General features: G+C 36.1%; 1 protein-coding gene across 1 annotated transcript in view; it reads right to left on the bottom strand.

Annotated features, from left to right (window-relative positions):
• GMDS (GDP-mannose 4,6-dehydratase) overlaps positions 1–22,110 on the bottom strand; it is an 840,983-nt gene that overhangs the window by 138,235 nt on the left and 680,638 nt on the right. The window contains exon 9 of the mRNA XM_056823358.1: positions 35–131. Coding sequence (XP_056679336.1) covers positions 35–131 — 97 coding nt within the window. The remainder of the gene's footprint in view (positions 1–34; positions 132–22,110) is intronic.

The following is a 22,110-nucleotide window of genomic DNA, read 5'->3' as shown; positions in this document are numbered from 1 at the left end:
ATTAGATTACTTGGCTGCAAGAGATCTTTCTTACCACTTCGGTTGGCCGGTAATACTTGTGATTTACAGTCACGTGGATTTTGCCGGTCTCCTTACACCGACCCACTTCATTCTCGTTCTTTCCTTCCCACCTGTAAAGAAGATAAAGCCTTAATCAGCTTCTAATTGCTTCAGTGCTCTGATCTCAGCAGCATTTGGCTGGGCTTTTGGGCACCACAGGTTAATGTGTTGCTCCTCCACCTTCTGTGAAAATAAAGATTCATTAGGCACAGAAACAAATGTAGCAGTTTCACCAGACTGTAACAACTTCTGATACTCTTCTGAATCCTGCTTTTCTTAAAAGAAAAGAAAAGAAATTAAAGGAAAACAAGGCATTACAACTTTAAGATTTACAAAGCAGATGGATAATATTGGTGGTTACTTTTTTCAGAGAGATCAAATGTTTTACTCATCTTTAGAGAAATTATTCATTTGGGGGGAGGGGGAGCTGTCCCTCAAGCTGAAATTTTAAAATATATTTTGTTTGTTTTATGGAAATTCTTTGAAACTTGCAACTATTTCCATATGGAAAAGGTCTTGCTGATTCAAGCAATCCAATCAATGTTCTATTTCTCAATTAATATATTTATTCTATTTGGATTTTTTGTTTTTCTTTTATAAACTAGTCCTTTTTTATAGCTTGTTGAAAGAGAAGGATCAGTATCTTATTCATTTTGGATGAACAAGGAATACTTGAAGGATTGGTCATTTCTTTAGTGTATGGAACTCCTGGTATTGGAACTTCCTTCAACAGTTTATATCAAAATCCATCTTTCATTTAGTAGGTAAGTCCTAGGGAGTAACTTGCCCAAGTTCATGTCAGATGTTGAATTTGAATCCAGGATTTTCCAAATAGAATTCTACAACCACTATGTAACAGTGCCTCTATTTTGGATAAAGTTACTCTCCAAATGGAATTTTTTTAGGAAGTTTTAGAAAAATTTTATGAAGGCTTATTTTTTTCCACTCTGGAATAAGCTTTACTTTATCATCCAACTAAACTGATATTCTAACTTTTAACTTACAGCTAGTATAAAGGAAAGTGTGCCTGATATGAAGTCATGAGGACAACTGTTCTTCCCACTTATTCCCACTTATATGTTCTTGAAACAAAAGTTGTTTAACTCCTCTATACCTCAATTTCCTCAACTCTAAAATGAGGAGTTTGGCCTCAATGACCAATAAAGCCCCTTTCAATTCTAAATCTATGACAGTAGGATCCTAAAATCATACCTCTATTTCTCTAGGCTAGCTTTATATCTCTCCAGGTTAATTTATAAAATTATTTTCTGATAGCTATACTCTCAAGACACTGAATTAATGACAAAACAAAACCAATTCAATTATTTTGAAGAGGAGAAGGCATCAATATTGCTTTATTGAAGGTCTTCGTTGCTTTTTCAATGTGCCTTCGATTTGGTTTTATTAACTTGGTTTTAGTTTTAATTCCTTACCATTGACTTTTTAATAGCAAAGGTGCAAATAATGGCTGTTTTGCACTGCCCTAATATCTTAGTCAGTTAGAAGGAAAGTCATATAGAAAAACCATAGAAGTTAGGTTTGTCTTAAATCCTGATGCTTATTTTCTGGTATTATTTGCTTTTTTCCCTCTGCTAGGAACAAATCTTGAGAAGGAAACAGGAAAATTATATACATGCTATATATGAGAGTCAAAGTGAGGATCAAATGAAGCAATCAGAACCTTAAATAAATTACATGACTGTGGTTAAGTGATTCACAGGTGCCCTAAGAATAGGCCTAAAATGTGGATCATGACTCTGGTCTAGTGTTCTTAGAGGGTGTGGTGTGTTTTAGAGGAAAGAACAGAGTTACAACTCAAGGATTCTATTCTTGGCTTAAGTACTGATTCATTATGTGATATCTCTATCTTTTGTCATCTTTGCCAATTTACTATGTATGAAGTAAAACCCCAGAATTGTTTTGGTTTTCATTTCTCTTGTTATTAGTTATTTGAAATAATTTTTTATTTCAGAAGTTTGAAAACTTTTTTTTGTGATTTGCAAATTCCTTTATCAGTCTGGGGAAGCCTAAGGATCACTCCTCAGAATTATGCTTCCTGTCTACATTTATAATTGGAGGACATACTAAATTTCTGCTAGAGATTAATGAAAATAAAGATGCAAATTTTTTTTTCCATCTAAGTTCAGGGACATCCTGAAAACTACCTATAGATCCAAAGAGTTTTATAAGACTCCATGTTAAGAATAAATAAGACTCCATGTTAGGAATCCTTATTTTACATAGTTAAAAATTCTACTTTTGAGAACTGTTTTAATTTCTTTAATATAAAGGTTTTCCCCTAATTGAGAACGTCTCTTCTTAGTTGAATTGATTTTGTTCCTTTAATAGATTTTTCAATTTTGTATAATCAAAATGAGCTGTTTTGTGCTTTGTGAGCCTTTGTTTAGTTAAGAACTCTCCCCTAGGACTTCTTGCTAAGATGAATGCCTGAACAGAAGTAGGATGCCTAGCTCCCATATGGCTCCCATCCACACACCAAAATAGTTAGATCCTGAAGGTCATATGATGCTGTAATAATGATTAAGAAATCCAAGAACAAACTATAGAAAATAATTTCTTCTATCCCACAACTTCAGAAAATGTCAGTCACAAGGATCAATATATAAGGTATGGCCCCAATCAAAAGCAAGCACCAACAAAGCAAAGAAAACCAGGGATGGATGTATGAAGTCGGAAAGTCTCTGGGTGCAGAGGGATAAAGAGAAAAAAATTCCCATGAGAAATCTCCAGCATGGTCAGAAAGTCCCAGGGGAATAGATCTTGGAATCTGAGGGAATATCAGAGACACTATCATTGCAGGGGACCTGAAGTTTTAGCACTCCTAATCTCAGAGATCTGGTGTAGGAGCAGGGGCATAAATTCCAAAGTGGAGGCCAGTCTTTTACTAAGGTGAGCCAGAGAGACCATGCAGAGCAGACTATCTCACTCAAAAATGCAGCAGGGATCTTGGACCTAGCACAAAGATCCAATTCAGGAAATAAAGCTAGAGAGATAAATAAAAAGAAAGAAAAAAGAAAAACCTTTAAGGAAAGAGCCAGAAGGAGAATAAAGAACTTGAAAGAGAAAAATGGTAATTCTTACCAATAAATGGAATCTCAGCAAACTAAGCTAGAATAGAATACAAAAATCAATGACTATAAGACAGCAACAAATATTTAACAGAATCAATATATTAAAAAAAGAAAATGTAGGATATCTGGTATCAAAAACAACTGATCTGGGAAACAGATCAAGAAGAGATAATTTAAGAATCACTTGAATTATCCAAAAATTATAATGAAAATGAAAGCCCGAAATCATATTTCAATAAATCATAATGAAAATGGCCTAGATCTTTTAGAACTTGAAGGCAAAATAAAGGAAAAAAGAATACACTGATCACCTTCTAAAAGGAATCCCAAAAGTAAAGACCTAGGAATGTCATACCCCAAATGCAAAGCTCCCAAATCAGGGGGGGGAAATACTGGAAGCATCCAGAAAGAAACAGTTAAAGTATTAAGGAATTACAGTCTGGATCACAAAAGACCTGGCAGCTTCTATTAGAAAAGGAGAACTTGGAATACATTATTACAAAAAGCAAAAGATATAGGCTTATATCCAAGAATAATTTACCCTGCCAAAGTTGAGTAAAATCCTACTAGGAAAAAATAGACTTTTAATGGATAAAAGGATTTTCAAGCATTTCTGATGAAATGATCATTACTAAGTAGGAACTCTGAAATACAATCACAAGAATTCAGAAAAATCTAGAAAAGTAAATTTATTTGAGCAAATGGAAATAAATGCCTCTATAATGATATAGTGCTAATATTCTTAGAGAGAAAAGAAACAAGTGTACTTTTAGAATATTAATGTTTTCAAATGGTACTGAGGGAGATAAATAAGGGGAAAAAAAGGTCTTGGGTGGAGGTAGAAGTGTGGATTGGTTCTCTTCTGAGGGTTTTAAGGAGAGAAATAGAAAGAAGGATAAAAGGAGGACTATACCAGCATAAAAATGACTAGGGGTGGAATGGGGCGGAGATTTACTAGTTTTCATAATTTTGGACAAACATGGAAAAGGGGGAAAGGGAGTGGGACTCAGATGACAAAGGAGAATTAAACACACACATATTCATTCATATACACAGCTTGCTGTAGATATATCAAACTCAAATGAGAACATCTAAATTCCTTGAGAAAGCCATCTATTATTTATTTATAATTTGTTATTACCTTCATTTCCTCTTCTCTCTCACTTTTAAATCTTCTGAAGTCTGGCTTCAGATTCCTTCATCAATTCCAGCTACTTTGTCCAGAGTTACTAGTGATCTCTTAATGACCAAATTTAATGGCCTTTTCTCAGTCCTTATCTTTTTTTACTTCTTTTCCGCTTTTGGTACTATCAATCACTCTCTTCTCCTTGATTCTTTCTTCTCCCTAGATTCTGGGACATTGCTGTCTGACCCATATTTTTCAGTTTCTTTTTTTCTGGGCAGATCTTCATCAAAGTCATTCTTTTTAATTTTGAATACCCGACACAGCTTACTTTTCTCTTCTCCCTTTATAGTATTTCACTTGATCTGGTCAATTCCCGTCAATTAACATCTCTATGCTAATAATTTTCATAACTATTTATCTAGTCCTGTCCTCTCTCTTGACTTCCAGTCTTGCTTTGTCAACTGCCTATTTGATATTTCTATCTAGATGTCCTATACACATCTTAAGCCAAACATGTCTAAAACTGAACTCATTCTTTTCCTCCTTCCTTTCTTTCTAACTCCCTATTACTGTTGAAGGTACCATCCCTTCCCAATCATCTAGATTAAAAGTGTCATCTTTGAATCCAGAATTGATAAATAATTTACTAAATTATGAAATGGGGAAGTATTCCCCATTCTTTGGACACTTGCTGAGAAAGACTACAATGGCAACAGGAAATGAAGCTACAATTACACTTTAATAAGGAACAAAAGATATGGGGGGGTGGCAAATAGGCACAGAAAGTCTATAGGGACAAACGGCAAAGGTAGGGTACAGAGGGAGAGAATATGGGAAGAGGGCATAGGGTGGTGAAGGCAGGCAGTGTGAGGAAGAGGATGGGGAATAGGAGAGGCATGGAAGATCACTCAATAAGCATGGATTACAGTTGAGGGTTCTTAACTGCAAGGACCTGATGGAGAGAGAAGAGGGCTTAGGGGCAGGAGTTTGAGGGCTCATTTTTATAGGATATTTCAGAAGAACAGATTAAATCTTATCTGTGCTACCTTGGGGTTATATCCAAATCATCTCCAAGTTGTTGGTAAATCTTTACAAGTAACATAGCTATATCATCTCAGAATTATCTACATGAGGGCCAGCTGGGATGCTCAGTGGATTGAGAGTCAGGCCTGGAGATAGGAGGTCCTAGCTTCAAATCTGGCCTCAGACACTTCCCAGCCGTGTGACCCTGGGCAAGTCACTTAACCCCCATTGCCTAGCCCTTACAGCTCTTCTGCTTCAGAACCAATACACAGTATTGATTCTAAGGTGGAAGGTAAGGGTTTAAAAAAAAAGAATTATTGGCACTATTTGGTGTTATGCTGCTCTTACTGTGGATATCTAGAACTTGTTTGAGAGTTATACAATATAGGGCACAAAGTCCCTGATAGCCAGGTTTCCCCTGATTCAAGCACATATTACTTGGATGTTATTTTTGGTTAAAATGTGATACAATTTGTAAATTATGGTCCTTTGATCTTTGAGATGGTTTATACATGACATTCGATTCTCTTTTGCAATTTTACTTCCAGTAATTGCCATTTTATATTGACAACTTATAGGCTTACGATACTGAATAGGAGTGAGTGGTGGTCATTATGGAGATTAAAACTAGATGCAATTTAACATACTCGTCACTCTTTCCTATTCTCTGTATCCAATCTGTTGCCAAATCCAGCCAGTTTTACCTTTGTAATACTTTTCTTATATGCTCTCTTCTCTCCTCTATCACTGCCACTACTCTGGAGTACATTATTTCTAAGGCTCTTTCCAGCTTTATCCAGACTTGACATTTCAAAATATACTATGCAAATCAGTAATTGCCAAAATAACTTGGCACTTGATTAATGGAACAATAGAAGGGAATAGAAAATTCAGAAGCAAAGCCCAGGACATATCTGTGTTTACTAAATAAAATATCATTAAAAATAAATTTGGAGAAATGAAACATTTAATAAAAATTGTTGGAAAAAAAAACCTTGATAGTTGTAGAGATTTAAAAATGAGTTTGGGGAGCATATAGGTGGCTTAGTAGATTGGGAGCTAGGCCGATGGGAAGTTTGGGGTTCAAATCTGGCCTCAACCATTTCCTATCTGTGTGGTCCTCAACAAGTCCCTTAACTCCCATTGTCTACCCCTTTCCACTCTTCTGCCTTGGAAGCAATATACAGTATTGATTCTAAAAAAGCAGGTGAGTGTTTAAAAATAAGATGAAAATAATCTCTTGAAAAACTGCCAATATAACATTGGAGGTATGAAAGATGGCTTATGTGACTGCATAGAGGAGCATGAAATACAGAGTTTGACGAATAACTTAGTGTTTGAGCTTGATGGAAAGTAGAGCGTGTGACATAAATGGAAAACAGAGTGTGTGAAATAAAAATTAGCTGTAAATGCAGAATGAAGCAGATTGAGAAAGGCTTTGAATGACAGGCTAAGGAATGTATATTTTATCATAGAAGCAATAGGGAGCCATTGTTGTTTTTGAGCAGAGCACTTATATGTCAGACCTGTTATGATCATTAATTCACTTATTGTTCTTTCCTGTTTTGGATAGATGTTAAGCTTTGGCACAGATCTTAATGACAAATGTATTAAAATATACATGTAACATAGGATCACAGGACTGGAACTAGAAGGGAGATAATATAGTATAACTGTCTCATTTCATAGGTGAAAACCTTACAGTTCAGAAAAGTTAAATGATTTAAGCAGACTCTTCAATTTACTGCACGTACCATCTCCCTGTCCTTCAATTTAGTTTAATAATACTTATTATCTCTGTATGAGACACTGTGCTGTGCTGGAGATTAATGTCTAAAAAAATGACATACTTTTCACTCTCAAGAAAGTTGCCTTCCAGTAGAGGGAATGAGGGAAGTACAGAAATAATACCAGAATGAAAACAATTAAGGGCATGGGAGAGGCCAAATAGAATAGTCTCAAAGCCTCAAAGAAGGAGATCATTTCTTGCTAGAGGAATCAGTGAAGGCTTCATGGAGGATGTGACCTGTTTTTTGAAGAATAGGGTTTCAATAGACAGAGATGGGCTTTCGGCGGAATGAGGAGATTTATAAATTCCCATCAAGACTTCCCAAGTTTATTTTTGAACCAGTATCAGTCTAAATATTTATAATTAATAAAGCTTGAAAAAGTAAAGAAAATACTCTGACTCTCCCATCCATAGTTGTATTCTATTTTGAAAGTATTCCATGAGGAAATTAAAATCCATAGGCATACACATGTGGTGCCTTCCAGGTCTAGAACTAGGATCCTTGGATTGTTAAACACTGAACATTGTAGCAAGATTAGGTTAACAACTTCCCCATCTGCATTGCCTTTTGTGGCCATTTTCTGTTTAATTTGTTCAAAAGATGGCTTCTAAATGGTGAAAGTTATTGGAAGTATAACAGGTATATTGCTCAAAGGATTATTCTGTTCTTGGTAGTAGTAGTAATTATAATAATAATGACAACAGAAACAGACATTTTTTACATAGTGTTTTAAGGTTTTGGGAGTCAAATACTATGCATTATATATATATATATATATATATATATATATATGTATATATATAATTCCAATTGATCCTCACAATAACTGTGAGGTAAGTGTTATTATTATTGCCATCTTACAGATGAGAAAACTGAGGTTCGGAATAGTTAAGTGTCTTTTGTCTGGGATCACACAGTTAGGATTTCAACCTCACTCTTCCTGTTTGTAAGGCCTATACTCAACCCACTATTTGTTGTTGTTCAGGAATTTTCAGTCATGTCCAACTCTTCATGAACCTGTTTAGAGTTTTCTTGGCAAAGACACTGGAGTGGTTTGCCATTACCTTCCTCAGCTCATTTTATGGTTGAGGAAATGGAGACAAACAAGATTAAGTGACTTGCCCAGGGTCACACAGCAAGTAAGTATCTGAGACCAGACTTGAATTCAGCAAGATGAGTCTTCTTGACTCTGGGCCCTGTGCTCTATCCACTGAGCAACCCAGTTGCCCTTATTCACTATGAAGGTACCTGATTAATACCAAAAATATTACCAGACTGAGTATGAAACTGTTAACAGGTAAAAGCATAAAAAAGTCAGAGCTGGCCAAATTCATTTTCTTTTCTCCAACAATCCTGATTGAGGCCAGTGAGCAAAAGTTTGGGCCAAGGGCCAAAACCATTCAGTTACAACAATACTTGAAACACTTGTATTAACAAGCAAAAGGTAACTGCTAACTTGTCCTAACAAGTAACATTATGACTTGAAGCTGTGCTTCAATGTGAATGAAATGGAGGTGGCTTGACTGGGAGTATAAGATTGAGCTAATTAACAGGAAATGAAACCCATTAATTTGGAGTCCAAACCCACTGGGCAGGCATTCTGTACAGTGCAATTTTATACACTGGTGTGACTCAATAAGCATTAAATAATAATATAAAAACGTTAAAAATAATGGTGTTAAGCATGATATTAAATAAGTCAGGACTCCCATTAAGTAGATAGTAGAAAAACAGTTAAGGAAAAAAGTTTAACTCTTGAGCCTGCCTTAATAAAACACTAGCTTAAAATCATTTTTTACGCCGTTTTCACTAAGACTTGGGTATATGGAATATGAGAGCTGCCAGAAGCCTTCCAGTTGAAATATAAGATAATATATGAGTATATTATTTAGAAAGATCCTACTTACAAATGCTTCTATACTCCCATTACTTCAATGCCCATCCCTGACACCCAGAGTGACAGCAGACTATATTCTCGGCTACCCAACAGTGGCCGCAGTCTTCAGCCTGCTCATCCACCAGACTCTGGTCTCCTAGGCCCCTTGAATATACTTTTAGGATACTGTAGATCAAGAGTCCCCAAACTATGGCCCGCAGGCCACATGCAGCCCACTGAAGCCATTTATCCAGCCCCCACCGCATTTCCGGAAGGGGCACCTCTTTCATTGGTGGTCAGTGAGAGGAGCACTGTATATGGCAGTGCTGCAAAGCGTGGTGTCACTCACATACAATACTACTTCCGGTGACATAATCCTTTGCATGGCACCTGGTTTTGAGAGTAACTGAAGGAGAACGAGGCGCCACACAAAGGATTATGTGGCTGCACAATGGAAGACACCAGCATGGTGAGTGGTGATCTGGGGGATTCCATACTATGTATACTGCTGCCCAGTACAGTACAATGGTGGCAGTGATGGGCCTGTTCAAGGTGTGACAGGCCCATCACAGTCAGTGCTGCAGCCTTCGCTATCCCAGACAGCGGTATACAGATTTGTTCATAGTTGTTTATTTTTTTTTATAGTCTGACCCTCCAATGACCTGAGGGACAATGAACTAGTCCCCTGTGTAAAAAGTTTGGGGACCCCTGCTGTAGATTAATTAGGACTTTGTAGGCATAACATCATTTTTAAGGGGATGTACATTCTAAATTAAAACAAAATAAAATCAACAATTTGTACACTTGCCTCTGGAACCCGAGTCCTTTGTAAGTATGTAAATGTCTGTCTATAAGAGTCTAAAATTATGTTGTATCTGTTATCTCAAGGGGCTGCTATCACCAGAAATGAAGTTCAAGGAAAGTCAGAAAGTTATATTCTAGAAATTAAACTGTTAGGGGGTAGCTGGGTAGCTCAGTGGATTGAGAACCAGTCCTAGAGACGGGAGGTCCTAGGTTCAAATCTGGCCTCAGACACTTCCCAGCTGTGTGACCCTGGGCAAGTCACTTGACCCCCATTGCCTAGCCCTTACCACTCTTTTGCCTTGGAGCCAATACACAGTATTGACTCCAAGATGGAAGGTAAGGGTTTAAAAAAAAATTAAACTGTTAATTTTTTCTTAAATTTAATTTTTAATCAAGAAATTAATTCTTTTAAAATTAATTCTTAACTTTCTTAAATTCTAAAATTAAAAAAAAAAGTCTTAAAGATAGCATCGGAACAGAAACTTCTTTCCTAGTCTTTGACCCACGTCACCAAGGATATTGCTTTTAAGTGAATTATCAGAAGAAAGAAATCCAGATGTCTTTACTGTGATAATGCAACACAAAATTATATACATCAAAAATTAAATCCATTTTGCATGTTAACTTAGAAGGCATTACCTAGCAACAGCCACCACTTTTTCTTCCTCAAGCTTTCTACAATGTCCACACTATCAAACCTTAATCAAATAATCTTAGCACCATCAATGCTAGGCAGACATAATAATTCCAAATTTATAGATAGAGAAACGGAAGCTGAAAGAGGATAAACAATTTACCCCATGCCACAAAGAGACCTGATATCAGAGCCAGGATTGTGAGGTAGGAATTCTTGGCTCCTACATCTGTTTTCAGACAACACCTCTATTTCACACGGCTGGAATGAGCAGAATGGGTGTGGTTTCCTATTAAAAGGATACCGTCATCTTCATTAGGCTCACACAAAATTATTTATTGTAAGAGTTATTGGTGGGTCATTATTTCCTTGACTCTCTCTTATTTTTCATCATCTCTGTAGTATGGACAATTGAAAAGAGAGACTCTCCCTTTCAAGTCATTTTATTTTCCTGGTGCATTCTATCTACGAAACGTTGATAAGTGTGAATAGCTCAATGGAGAAAATATTTCTGTGTTGTGGTGTCTAATATGAAGGTATTAAAGAGGTTATTTAAAAAAAAAACTTGGATTCCATATGTCAGTTGTTTAAAAAAGGAAAAGAAAAAAGAAAAAAGGGTTAGTGAAAGATCACTGAAGTTCAGGGTTAAAAAAAATGTTTTTAAATTTATGTGTGCATTCACCTGGGTTGTGGAATGTGCTCTATTAAAATGGCCTCTAATCCTCTTTACTTTTGGAATTTTTACTTTAATTTTTACTATTTAAAAAATATAGAAACTCACATAAAATTTTTGAGGTCCCTCTGTAAGATTCATGAATTTCTCTTCTTTTTTATAGAAAGATAAAATTAAAGTGTATATGAATGAGTGGCCTTACTAAAGTGGAGTTGGCAGTTTGAGAAAGTATTTAAAGTATTTAAGGAAAGTCTCAGCCTCTGTCCTCGTTCTGTCAACTGCTTCCCTTCTACTTTGACAACCTCATGCCCTAATACTCTCAACCTGGATACCCTGTCGTCATTGGGCTAATCTGCTTGTCATTGTCCTCACCCACATACATTTTGCTCATTCCTTCCACAGTTCCTTTGCCCATCCCATTTCACCCACCTAGAATGCTGTTCTCACTTGATACTCTATACCTCTAATCAATATCCACTATATCTCCCTCCAGTCGCAATTCAGTTAAAAAAATCCTTTCTCTAGGAAAATTTCCTACTTTGAAAAACACTCCTTCCTTCCTCAACACAAAACCCACCTCAGATTTTTATTCCCTCAGGGATGATGTTTTCTATTTGAAGCATTACATTATGCACATATTGGAAGGTCACTTTCTCACTTTTCTCCTTCCTTAGAAATTTTTTTTTGGCTGGATTTTAATTTCATTAGGATAAGAAAATCCGGGGAAGAAGCTTCCTTCACAAAGGCAAGGTGACTGTCTTAGAAAGATGTCTGGAACACTGAGAAAGGATGGGAGTTGCCCAGAGTCATTGCCACAGATATAAATTAGAGGCAGGGCTTGAAACCCAGGGCTACCTTAAACCAAAGCTATCTTTTTTTATCTTTAGAAATACATAATACACATGCACAAACACACACATATGTAAATATGCATACACACATACTTTTTCCCTAACTTGATTTAACCTTCTTTGGGCCAAGAAATTATTTTTTATAACTTATGTGCCCCCAAATTTAGTCTTCTGAGCACAGGACTGCAGTGACTTATTATTTTTTTAAAATTTTATTTAATTGATTAATTAAGAAAAATTTTCCATGGTTACATGATTCATGTTCTTTCCCTCCTTTCCTCCCAACCCCCTCCTCTAGCCAATGCTCAGTTTTCCTGGGTTTTATATATGTCATTGATCAAGACCTATTTCCATATTATTGATATTTGCACTAGGGTGATAGTTTAGAGTCTACATCCCCAACCATATTCCCATCGACTCATGTGATCAAGCAGTTGTTTTTCTTCTGCGCTTCTACTCCCACAGTTCTTTCTCTGAATGTGGATAGTGTTCTTTCTCATAAGTCTCTCAGAATTGTTCTGGATTACTGCACTGCCACTAATGGAGAAGTCCATTACATTCGATTGTACCACAGTGTATCAGTCTCTGTGAACAATGTTCTCCTGGTTCTGCTCCTCTCACTCTGCATCAGTTCCTAGAAGCTGTTCTAGTTCATTATTCCTTTTAACACTATAGTATTCCATCACCAACATATACCACAATTTGTTCAACCATTCCTAGTCAAAGGGCGTTCCCTCGTTTTCCAATTTTTTTGCCATCACAAAGAGTGCAGCTAGAAGTATTGTTGTACAAGTCTTTTTCCTTATTATCTCTTTGGGGTACAAACCCAGCAGTGCTATGGCTGGATCAAAGGGCAGGCAGTCTTTTAAAGCCCTTTGGGCATAGTTCCAAATTGCCCTCCAGAATGGTTGGATCAATTCACAACTCCACCAGCAATGTATTAATGTATTAAATTTTTGCCACATTCCCTCCAACATTTATTATCTTCTAGGTGTGAAGTGGTACCTTAGAGTTGTTTTGATTTGCATTTATCTAATTATAAGAGATTTAGAACACTTTTTCATGTGCTTATTGATAGTTTTGATTTCTTTATCTGAAAATTGCCTATTCATGTCCTTTGCCTATTTATCAATTGGGGAATGGCTTTGATTTTTTGTACAATTGGTTTAGCTCCTTACATATTTGAGTAATTAGACCTTTGTCAGAAGTTTTTGTTCTAAAGATTTTTTTCCCAATTTGTTGTTTCCCTTCTAATTTTGGTTGCATTGGTTTTGTTTGTACAAAACGTTTTTAATTTGATGTAATCAAAATTATATATTTTACATTTTGTAATATTTTTCTTATTCTTGTTTGGTCTTGAAATATTTCCTTTCCCAAAGATCTAACAGGTATACTATTCTATGTTCACCTAATTTACTTATAGTTTCCTTCTTTATATTCAGGTCATTCATGCATTCTGAATTAATCTTGGTGTAAGGTGTGAGATGTTGATCTAAACCTAATCTCTCCCATATTCTTTTCCAATTTTCTGAGCAGTTTTTATCAGATAGTGGATTTTTGTCCCCAAAATTGGGATCTTTGGGTTTATCATACACTGTCTTGCTGAGGTTATTTACTCCAAGTCTGTTCCTCAGTGACTTATTTTTAAGTCTCTCTATCCCCTTTATGAGAAACTGAGATCATTAAAGGAAATTTTTTGAGAGTTTAATGAATTTATTATAATAAACAGGAATTATAAGTAGTACTCTTTGGCTCAATATAAGAAAGAGAGTTAAACTGTTGCAAAATGGAGTGCCTAGTAGGTAGTGGATTTCACATCCCTAAAGCTGTTGTGAGGTTGGAGGATCATTTGTGGATGTTATAAACGTCAGTCACACATAAAATTGGTCTAGTAAAGTTCTGAGGCTCTTTCCAAATCTTGAATTATATTCAATGACTCATATGTTTAGATTATATAATTCTCACTGCATATAGTCTGCAATCAAATGCATTGTATCCCACTATGTATGAAATATAGTGAAATTTGAATAAGTCACAGCTTAATTTAATTCAGCTCAGTTTAGGTCAATTCAATAAACATGTTATGCACTAACTATATTAAAGGAGGCAGCTGAGTAGCTCAGTGAACAGAGTACCAGGCCTGTAGTCAGGAAGACCTGAGTTCAAATATGACCTCAGACATTCAATTGCTGTGTAACCCTGAGTAAGTCACTTAAACTCTGCTTGCCTGAATTCACTGGAGAAGGCAATGGAAAACCATTCCAGTACCTTTGCTCAGAAAACCCCATATGAGGTCATTAAGAATCACACACAAGAAAACAACTGAAGCACAACATACTAAAAGATGTGCTAAGTGCTGGTGACATGCAAAAAAGCTAACAAAAAACCACAACCAACAACAAATTCAAAATGATCAAGTATATAAGAGAGTTCAAATAGAGTGAATGGAAAGAGTTCTTTTTAACTGGGTATCACAAGGGTCAAGATCTTAGAAATAACTAGATGCAAATCCCACTTAGAAAACCATTAATTAACAATACCAATTTTTACTGTTAAACATTTCACAATTATATTTTAGTCTAGTTGGGTGTGTTGAGGTTTGGCTGGCTGTTGAGGTTGATACTTCTGCTTTATAATTAATATTTGAAAGAGGAAACCAAGAAAACAAGAAAAAGGAAAAGAAAAAATTTAGCAAAACTGATTAATACACTAAAAAAACCTAGCATTAAAAGCAATGTTCCAAACTCATGAACCCCACACCTCTGCAGATTTTGTAATACATACATATATATATATATATATATATAATTGCTTTGCATATAATCATTTCCACTTATATTTTATAATCATTACTTTTAATATTATGATATTGTTTCCTAGTTCTTTTTTATCAACGACTCCTTGGAATTACATTGCCAGTAGTCAAATCTCTGGTCACTTTATTTGCAAAATTCCAAATTGCTTTCTAGACTGTATGTTAGAGCTCTGTTAACATCATATTAGTGTTACTGTATCTCTAGGAAAATCCCTTGAATGTTGACTATTCCTGTTTTTTGTCATTGTGGGCAATGTGAAGGTTATAAGGTGAAGCCTCAAGGCTGTTTTGATTTGTATTTCTCTTTTTATTGGTGATTTAGAATATTCTTTCATATGATTGTTAACATTGCAATACTTTTGATAACTGTTCATATTACTTAGACCTCAGTAATTCCATTTACTGAGGAATGACTTTTGGTCTTAAGTATTTCTTAGTTGTTTTCATATCTTGCATATAAAGCATATCTTCTCTTATCTGATAAATGTAATACTAAGATGTTCCCCTCTTCCCCATGTAAACCATTTCCATTTTCATCCTAAATCCATTAATTTTGGTTGAGCAGACTTCCTGAAGATTTAACCTACTATAAAGATCACCATCACTCATTAGAGAATATAACTATCATTATCATGCTCTTCCTTCAGATCCTCTTCCCACAAATGATCAAAACCTTTCCCTTCTTTCCCCGTTTCAGTCTCTATCTTTGCCACATCTCACATTCTCCTGTAGCTTATCTTTCTTAGGGACTTCAGGAATCGTCTTCCCTTCATTATTTAGTCATGAACTAGATTATATCTTCTCTTCCACACTCTATTTCTTTTCCCTTTTTTTATATACACTCCCATTCTGAATTTTGGTCTCACAAAGTACACTGATTTACCAGAAGGGGTGGGGATATGGTATTTAGTTCATGGGTTTTCAGATCTATTCCTCCACTGTCACTTCTATTTCCTTAAATTTTACTTTTATTTTTATCTCCTTCCATCTTAGAATCACTACTGTTTATTGGTTCTAAGGCAGAAGAGCTATAAGGGCCAGGCAATGGGGATTAAGTGATTACCTGGAGTCTCACAGCTAGGAAGTGTCTGAGGCCAGATTTGAACCCAGGAGTTCCCATCTCAAGGCCTGGCTCTCAATCCGCCCAATTGCCCCCTCTATCTCCTTTTATGAAAAATTAAGGAAATGCCTTACCCTTTCTAATATATATATATGAATGTATATAATATTTTCTTTTAATAGTCTCTAGAGATAGGTTGGTTTCATTACTTATTTTTAACTTGGCACTTTATTTACCTATATTGTACTTATATTGTGGTCTTTGGAAGTAGAATAATATGCTCACATTTTAATTTTTTTCTCATACCAATGTTTCCAGTACCTTGTTTTTATTCAATGCCCATATTTTTTCACTGAAGATTGGGCATTTCATTTTAGTTGCATCTTGAGATCTTTTGCACATCCAAATGTTATTCCACTCCCTTCTATGGTTGTTGATGGGTACAGAATTATTTATCTTATTAATTATTAATATTAATTATTAATTATCTTAATTGAATTTCCTTTACTTCAAATTTGAAGGTCTTTTTCCTTGTTGCTTTCAGAATTTGCTATTATTGGAACTATTTAACTGAACTATAATGGAGTTTGAAGCATAATTTCTTTTCCTTCTGGTGGTGATATGTGGATTCTGTTGATTGGGTTTTTTTCCCCTACATTCAAAATTTCTGGGCCATTTTTTTCTGCATTCTTATTTTTTTTTAAATATATTTTATTTGATCATTTCCAAGCATTATTCGTTAAAGACATAGATCATTTTCTTTTCCTCCCCTCCACCCCCCATAGCCGACGCGTAAGTCCACTGGGCATTAGATGTTTTCTTGATTTGAACCCATTGCTTTGTTGATAGTATTTGCATTAGAGTGTTCATTTAGAGTCTATCCTCTGTCATGTCCCCTCAACCTCTGTATTCAGGCAGTTGCTTTTTCTCGGTGTTTCCACTCCCATAGTTTATCCTTTGCTTATGAATGGTGTTTTTTTCTCCTGGATCCCTGCAAGTTGTTCAGGGACATTACACTGCCACTAATGGAGAAGTCCATTACGTTCGATTATACCACAGTGTATTAGTCTCTGTGTACAATGTTCTCCTGGTTCTGCTCCTCTCGCTCTGCATCACTTCCTGGAGGTTGTTCCAGTCTCCATGGAACTTCTCCACTTTATTATTCCTTTTAGCACAATAGTACTCCATCACCAACATATACCACAGTTTTTTCAGCCATTCCCCAATTGATGGGCATCCCTTCGTTTTCCAGTTTTGGGCCACCACTGCATTCTTATTTTTTTTTAAACCCTTACTTTCCATCCTGGAATCAAGACTGTATATTGGTTCCATTTAGAGCTAGGCAATGGGAGTTGAGTGACTTGCTCAGGGTCAAAGAGCTAAAAAGTGTCTAAAGCCACATTTGAACCCAGGATCTTCAGTCTCTAGGCCTGGATCTCAATCCACTGAACCACCTAGCTGCTCCTCATTATTTCTTTCATTGTGTTTCACATGCTTCTTGATTTGTCATGTTCTTTCAGGAGATCTTAAGGTGTTCACTACACATCTTAGATTTAAGATAAATGTGTTTTGCTTGCCTAGAGGTTAAAAGATCTTTCATTGTTATTGCTTTTTTGTTGTAGATTATCCTTCTCTTCAGTATATTTGCATTCCCAATCTGCCATCCTCTCACTTCATTGAAGACAACTGTCACCTTTCAAATTTTTCTATTCTATTATTTCATTTTCTAAGATGCAAATTCTGCCATCTATTTCCTTTTAACTTTTCTGATAAGTTTGATTTCTCTCAAACTATTTTGGGGACATCCTGCTATAGTTTTATGTTCTCTTGGGAATTCATAGGATTCTTTGTTTCATGGGGTATTGGTTCAATTTGCTTTGTCTTGCAATATTTACTTAAATATGTTTGCAATATCTTGGATGTTTTGGTACTCATCTTTCCTTCAAAATTTACCATTTTCTCTACTAATTTATTTACTTTTGTCCCTGATTTTTTAACTGTATTTTTCCCTCTTAAAATATTTTGTTTTTAACTCTCTTGCTCACTTTCTGATTTGCTTTTATCACCAGGGTTGGTTTAAAAGCAGTCTCGGTTTCCTCCCCCCCGCCCCCATTGGAGGTTCGCTTTTCACTGGCCTTGATTCCTGTCCAAGAAGATTTTTGGTAGAGATACGACTGGTCCCAGCTGAATTTATTTCCTTTATTTCTGGCTCAGTGTAGCCATATATGATGGCTCCTTGCCCTACTTCACTCTGTTCTTTAGTTCTCTGTCTGAGCTGAATTAGAATCTGTTGCTTTTCGCAGGTTTGGGGGAGAGTGGAGTCAGTATTTTGGGCAGTCTGCCATCTTGGGTTCCCTGATCTAAGGGGCCCTCTCAGGCAGGAAGAAGCATGGTATTATCACCATCATACCTCTTTCTCCTTACATTGCTGGGTAGAGATAATGTTCACTGCTGGTTGCAATAGAACACTAGGGGATGGGTAGGGTAGGATATACTGGCAGAAATTCTACAGTAGGAGGGAAATATCAGAGTGGGTCACAAAGGACAAACCTATGGGTCAATTTATGAGCTTTGCCAGAGAATAGACACTATTGGGAGAAGAGTGTAGGGTACTATTTTCCACTGTTAATTAAGGCTATTACCTTGTTGGTCTGCTTGCTTTTTGTCCTGTGGATTCAGCAGAAATTGCTCTTCCTCTTTGGAGTTTTATTGACCATCAGTGGAGACCAAAGAAAATGTTTAAAACTTCATCTTGTGGATTATGTGACCCAGAAGTTGTACTGTTCTTTGTTTCAAATACTTCAAATAATCTATTTACTAATGTTCTAATTTTTTTTTTTATCCAGGAATTATAATCAGGTTTAATGGTTTATAGACTTCATCCTCTTCCTTTTTTCATGGGATATCTGCCCAATCTATATTTTTGTTACACCTTAATTCTTTCCCCAATGTTTCAAAGATAAAAAATTTCTTAACAATAGTAGCTGTCAGTTCTTTAAAAGTCTTGGCATGTAGTCCATTCTGGATGGAGATGAATTTATAGGAAATAGCTAGGAGCTTAAAAAAATTCTTTCATATTTTGGATTTTCAACAACTTATTTGCTTTTTTGCCATTATTTTTAATTCAATGATCATTCTCCACAGTAGAAACCAATGAGTCGAGTATTTCTTCCTCCTCTCACCCAATATTTCTACTCCATCCATTTAGCCTACCAGAAGTTCTAGCCTTCCTCTTACCATGAATTAAGCGAATGACCTTATAAATTGAAAAAAGTTCATTTGACTATAATGATCCTACCATTCTTATAGGATCATTCCTTACTGTTTTCCCTCCTCTTATTTGTCCCATCTTTCATCTTCTGCATATGTCTTTTTCTGGAGGTGATTGAGCATTCTCTCAATAAGAATTTCCTTTTCTATGTTCGGAAGTTTTTTTGGCAATGTTCTTGTAATATTTTTTGCATTATGGTGTTCAGATTTTTTGAGTTGTCAGGTTCTTCTGGGAGATTTGAAATCCTTAGGTTGCTTCTACACACTCTGACTTCAAGATTAATGTTTTTCTTGAACAGAGAGGATGCTTTTTTTTGTGGTTACTGATTTTTACTTTTCTTCTTCTAGATTGTCCTTCACTTCTGTGTATTTGAATTCCTAATCAATTGCTCTCTCTTTTGCAGATTCAAGTTTTCTATTCTGCCAATTATTGCTGCTGTAAAGGTCATAAATTCTGCTCTTAATTCTCATTTCTCTTTGAAACCCTTAGAAAAGTGGGCTGTTGTTCCATGTTCTCAAATTAAAAAACAGAAGATAGGGGACTCTGACTCATGAAAGGTTGAGTCATTTTCCTTTTCCTATGGGGGGGGTGAGAAGTATTCATAGAGGACTGTAGGTCTGTAGGTCATATTTCTTTTTTATTTTCTAATGCTTTCCCTATTGATTTATTTATGTATGCTCAAGTACTTTGAATGTTCTTCCAAAAGAAATCTTTGGTAATTTCAGTTTCCCCACCTTATTTTATTCTCTTGACCATTTTTTTGACTCTCTCCTCTTTGGTGATGAGTTACCTTTGGGTTGGACTTCAAAGCATTCTAGCATGCTGGGCATTTTAAGGTTTACCAGCTTAGGTCTCTGCTCTGAGTGATTTGGGGGGGGGGGGATAGGACTGGTCCCAGCTAGACCCTAGGCTATTTCCCTCAGGCTTAATGGAATGCCTCATAGCCACACTGGATTCTCCTCTCACATCTACCCCACACTCTACCATTTCCTGACCTGGTCCCTTCTCTTCCTTAGGTCCTTGTCCTGGTAGTTTAGAATGCTGCCACACTGGTGCTCTTACAGCCAGGGAAGATTTTTTTCATTTAGAGTTAAGAGCTATGAGTTTCTAGGAAAAGAGTAGATGGTTTGGAGTATAAAGTTGAACTCTCTTTGAAACTTAGACATATGTCATGCCCCTTTCCTTCTGTCCCTCTGCTCTTTTGGAGAGATCTTTTATAGCACACCACACAGTCAGGGTGGCCACTGAGGGCCCAGAAAACTTCTGTAGCCTAGAGCAGGGATCTTTAGGGCCCTGGAAAGAGGAAGCAGGAGCTGTGTATGGAATTTCATTTTATTGCAAGTCTGTGGATCACAATAGGTAATGATGTCTCTTTGCTGATACTGTGATGGGTATTTCGTTAGAGAGTGCTAAGTGAGCTCAAGGTGAGTATTAGTTCAATTTTTTAAAACTTCATTTTGGTTTCTGGTGTTCTGCATCACTGAGAGGTCTGAATTTGCTTTATAGTTATGCATCATTCATTTTGAAGAGGTGGTATGGGGCAGAGAAAAATCCTAGTATTTCCTTTAGTTAGCTACGGGATCCAGAAGTTCCTGCATAAGCCTTACTCAAAGAAATTTTTGTTGCATTACATTAGTTTTTTTTTTCTGAAAGTGTCGCATTTTCTTATTTATTAAAATACAGCCATCAGACATCCCACATATAAGGCAATGACTTCATATCAGTCAACATAAGTGTTGTGAACTTTAGATTATTCTACCCTACCTAGTCTAACAAAATCAAGAATGTCTACACCCATACTTAAGGATTAAGTATCTAGGAGGATGGCCTATGATAGACATGTGCTAGCAAATGACAAATCAGAAACAGCTGATAGACCCCTGGGCTGTAATAAGTCAAGCTTAAGCTACCATTGGTACAGGTGAGATGAAGGAAAATGATGTAAAACCATCTATATATTTCATGTCAATTCCTCTCTCCAGTCTTTTTTTGTAGTGGAGAGGTGGCTGGCGGCAGCTTGTTGAGCATCTTGGTATCTTGGTGTGGTGGCAGCTATTGTCTGGTTTAGCGGTGAGTTTCCCTTGATACCATACTGGAAGAAGCCTAGTAACCTAGTTCACATGGGGTGTTTTCTCTGAGCTATCTCAGAGTTAAGGCTGATTCTTTCCTCCTTTATCTTCCAAAAGCCTCTAATCTTCAACGACCACATGGAGGAGGACTTTGAACTCCCCCTGGCACAGGCCAGGCAGGAGAAATCCTATACCTTTTCCTCTCTCTTCTCTTTAATTCTTTCCCTTTATATTAATTAAACCACTATAAATTTCCAAGCTGACTTGGGTATTTTATTTGGGATATTCCCTGGTGACCAAAATTAATTTAGATTAGGTCATAACCCTAAAATTATCCTTACAGTGCCTATAACCAGAGAACAGTAAAGGAGGAGTGGGAGGTAGGGAGTGAGACCAAAAGTAATCTCCTCCCTTCTCCAATGTACTAAGTAGAAAGTTTACTTCTCAGTTAATAGGATTTTTATAATCAATTCCCCCTTTTCTTCATTACTAATGCCTCTAGGAATGTGTATTTCTCTCATCAATCAAAATATAGCACATTAAAATGCAATCTTTCTATTGCTAAAAAAATCCATTTCTTTCTTTAGTGAAGAATAGTTGGAAAAATCTCTAGATGCTATAATGGCTGAAGGCTATTCTTGAAATCCTATTCTCATTTAATAATATAAATGACAGAAAAATAGTCAAGATAAGTGTTTGCCTGTTTGTTTTGTCCTGCTATCAATTAAGTTGTAACAGGGAAGTGTTTCCCTCTCATATTACTTCATTAATAATATGTAGAAGGAAAAATTTTTTTTTCTACTTAATGTAATATAAGAAAACATTTGTAGCTCAGAGGCTTTCCTGTCAGTAAAAGGTCTGAATTAGTAACTTCTACTATGAACAGCCTGCTGTTGTTGGTCTTTTTTTTGGGGGGGGGGGGTTATATTTCACATTTAACATAGTTGTTCTAACACTGTCTAGCAT

This window comes from Monodelphis domestica, chromosome 3 (assembly GCF_027887165.1).
Source record: "Monodelphis domestica isolate mMonDom1 chromosome 3, mMonDom1.pri, whole genome shotgun sequence".
Classification (NCBI taxonomy): domain Eukaryota; kingdom Metazoa; phylum Chordata; class Mammalia; order Didelphimorphia; family Didelphidae; genus Monodelphis; species Monodelphis domestica.
The sequence above is the reverse complement of the archived record's forward strand: the minus strand, read 5'-3'. Positions and strand labels throughout refer to the sequence as shown.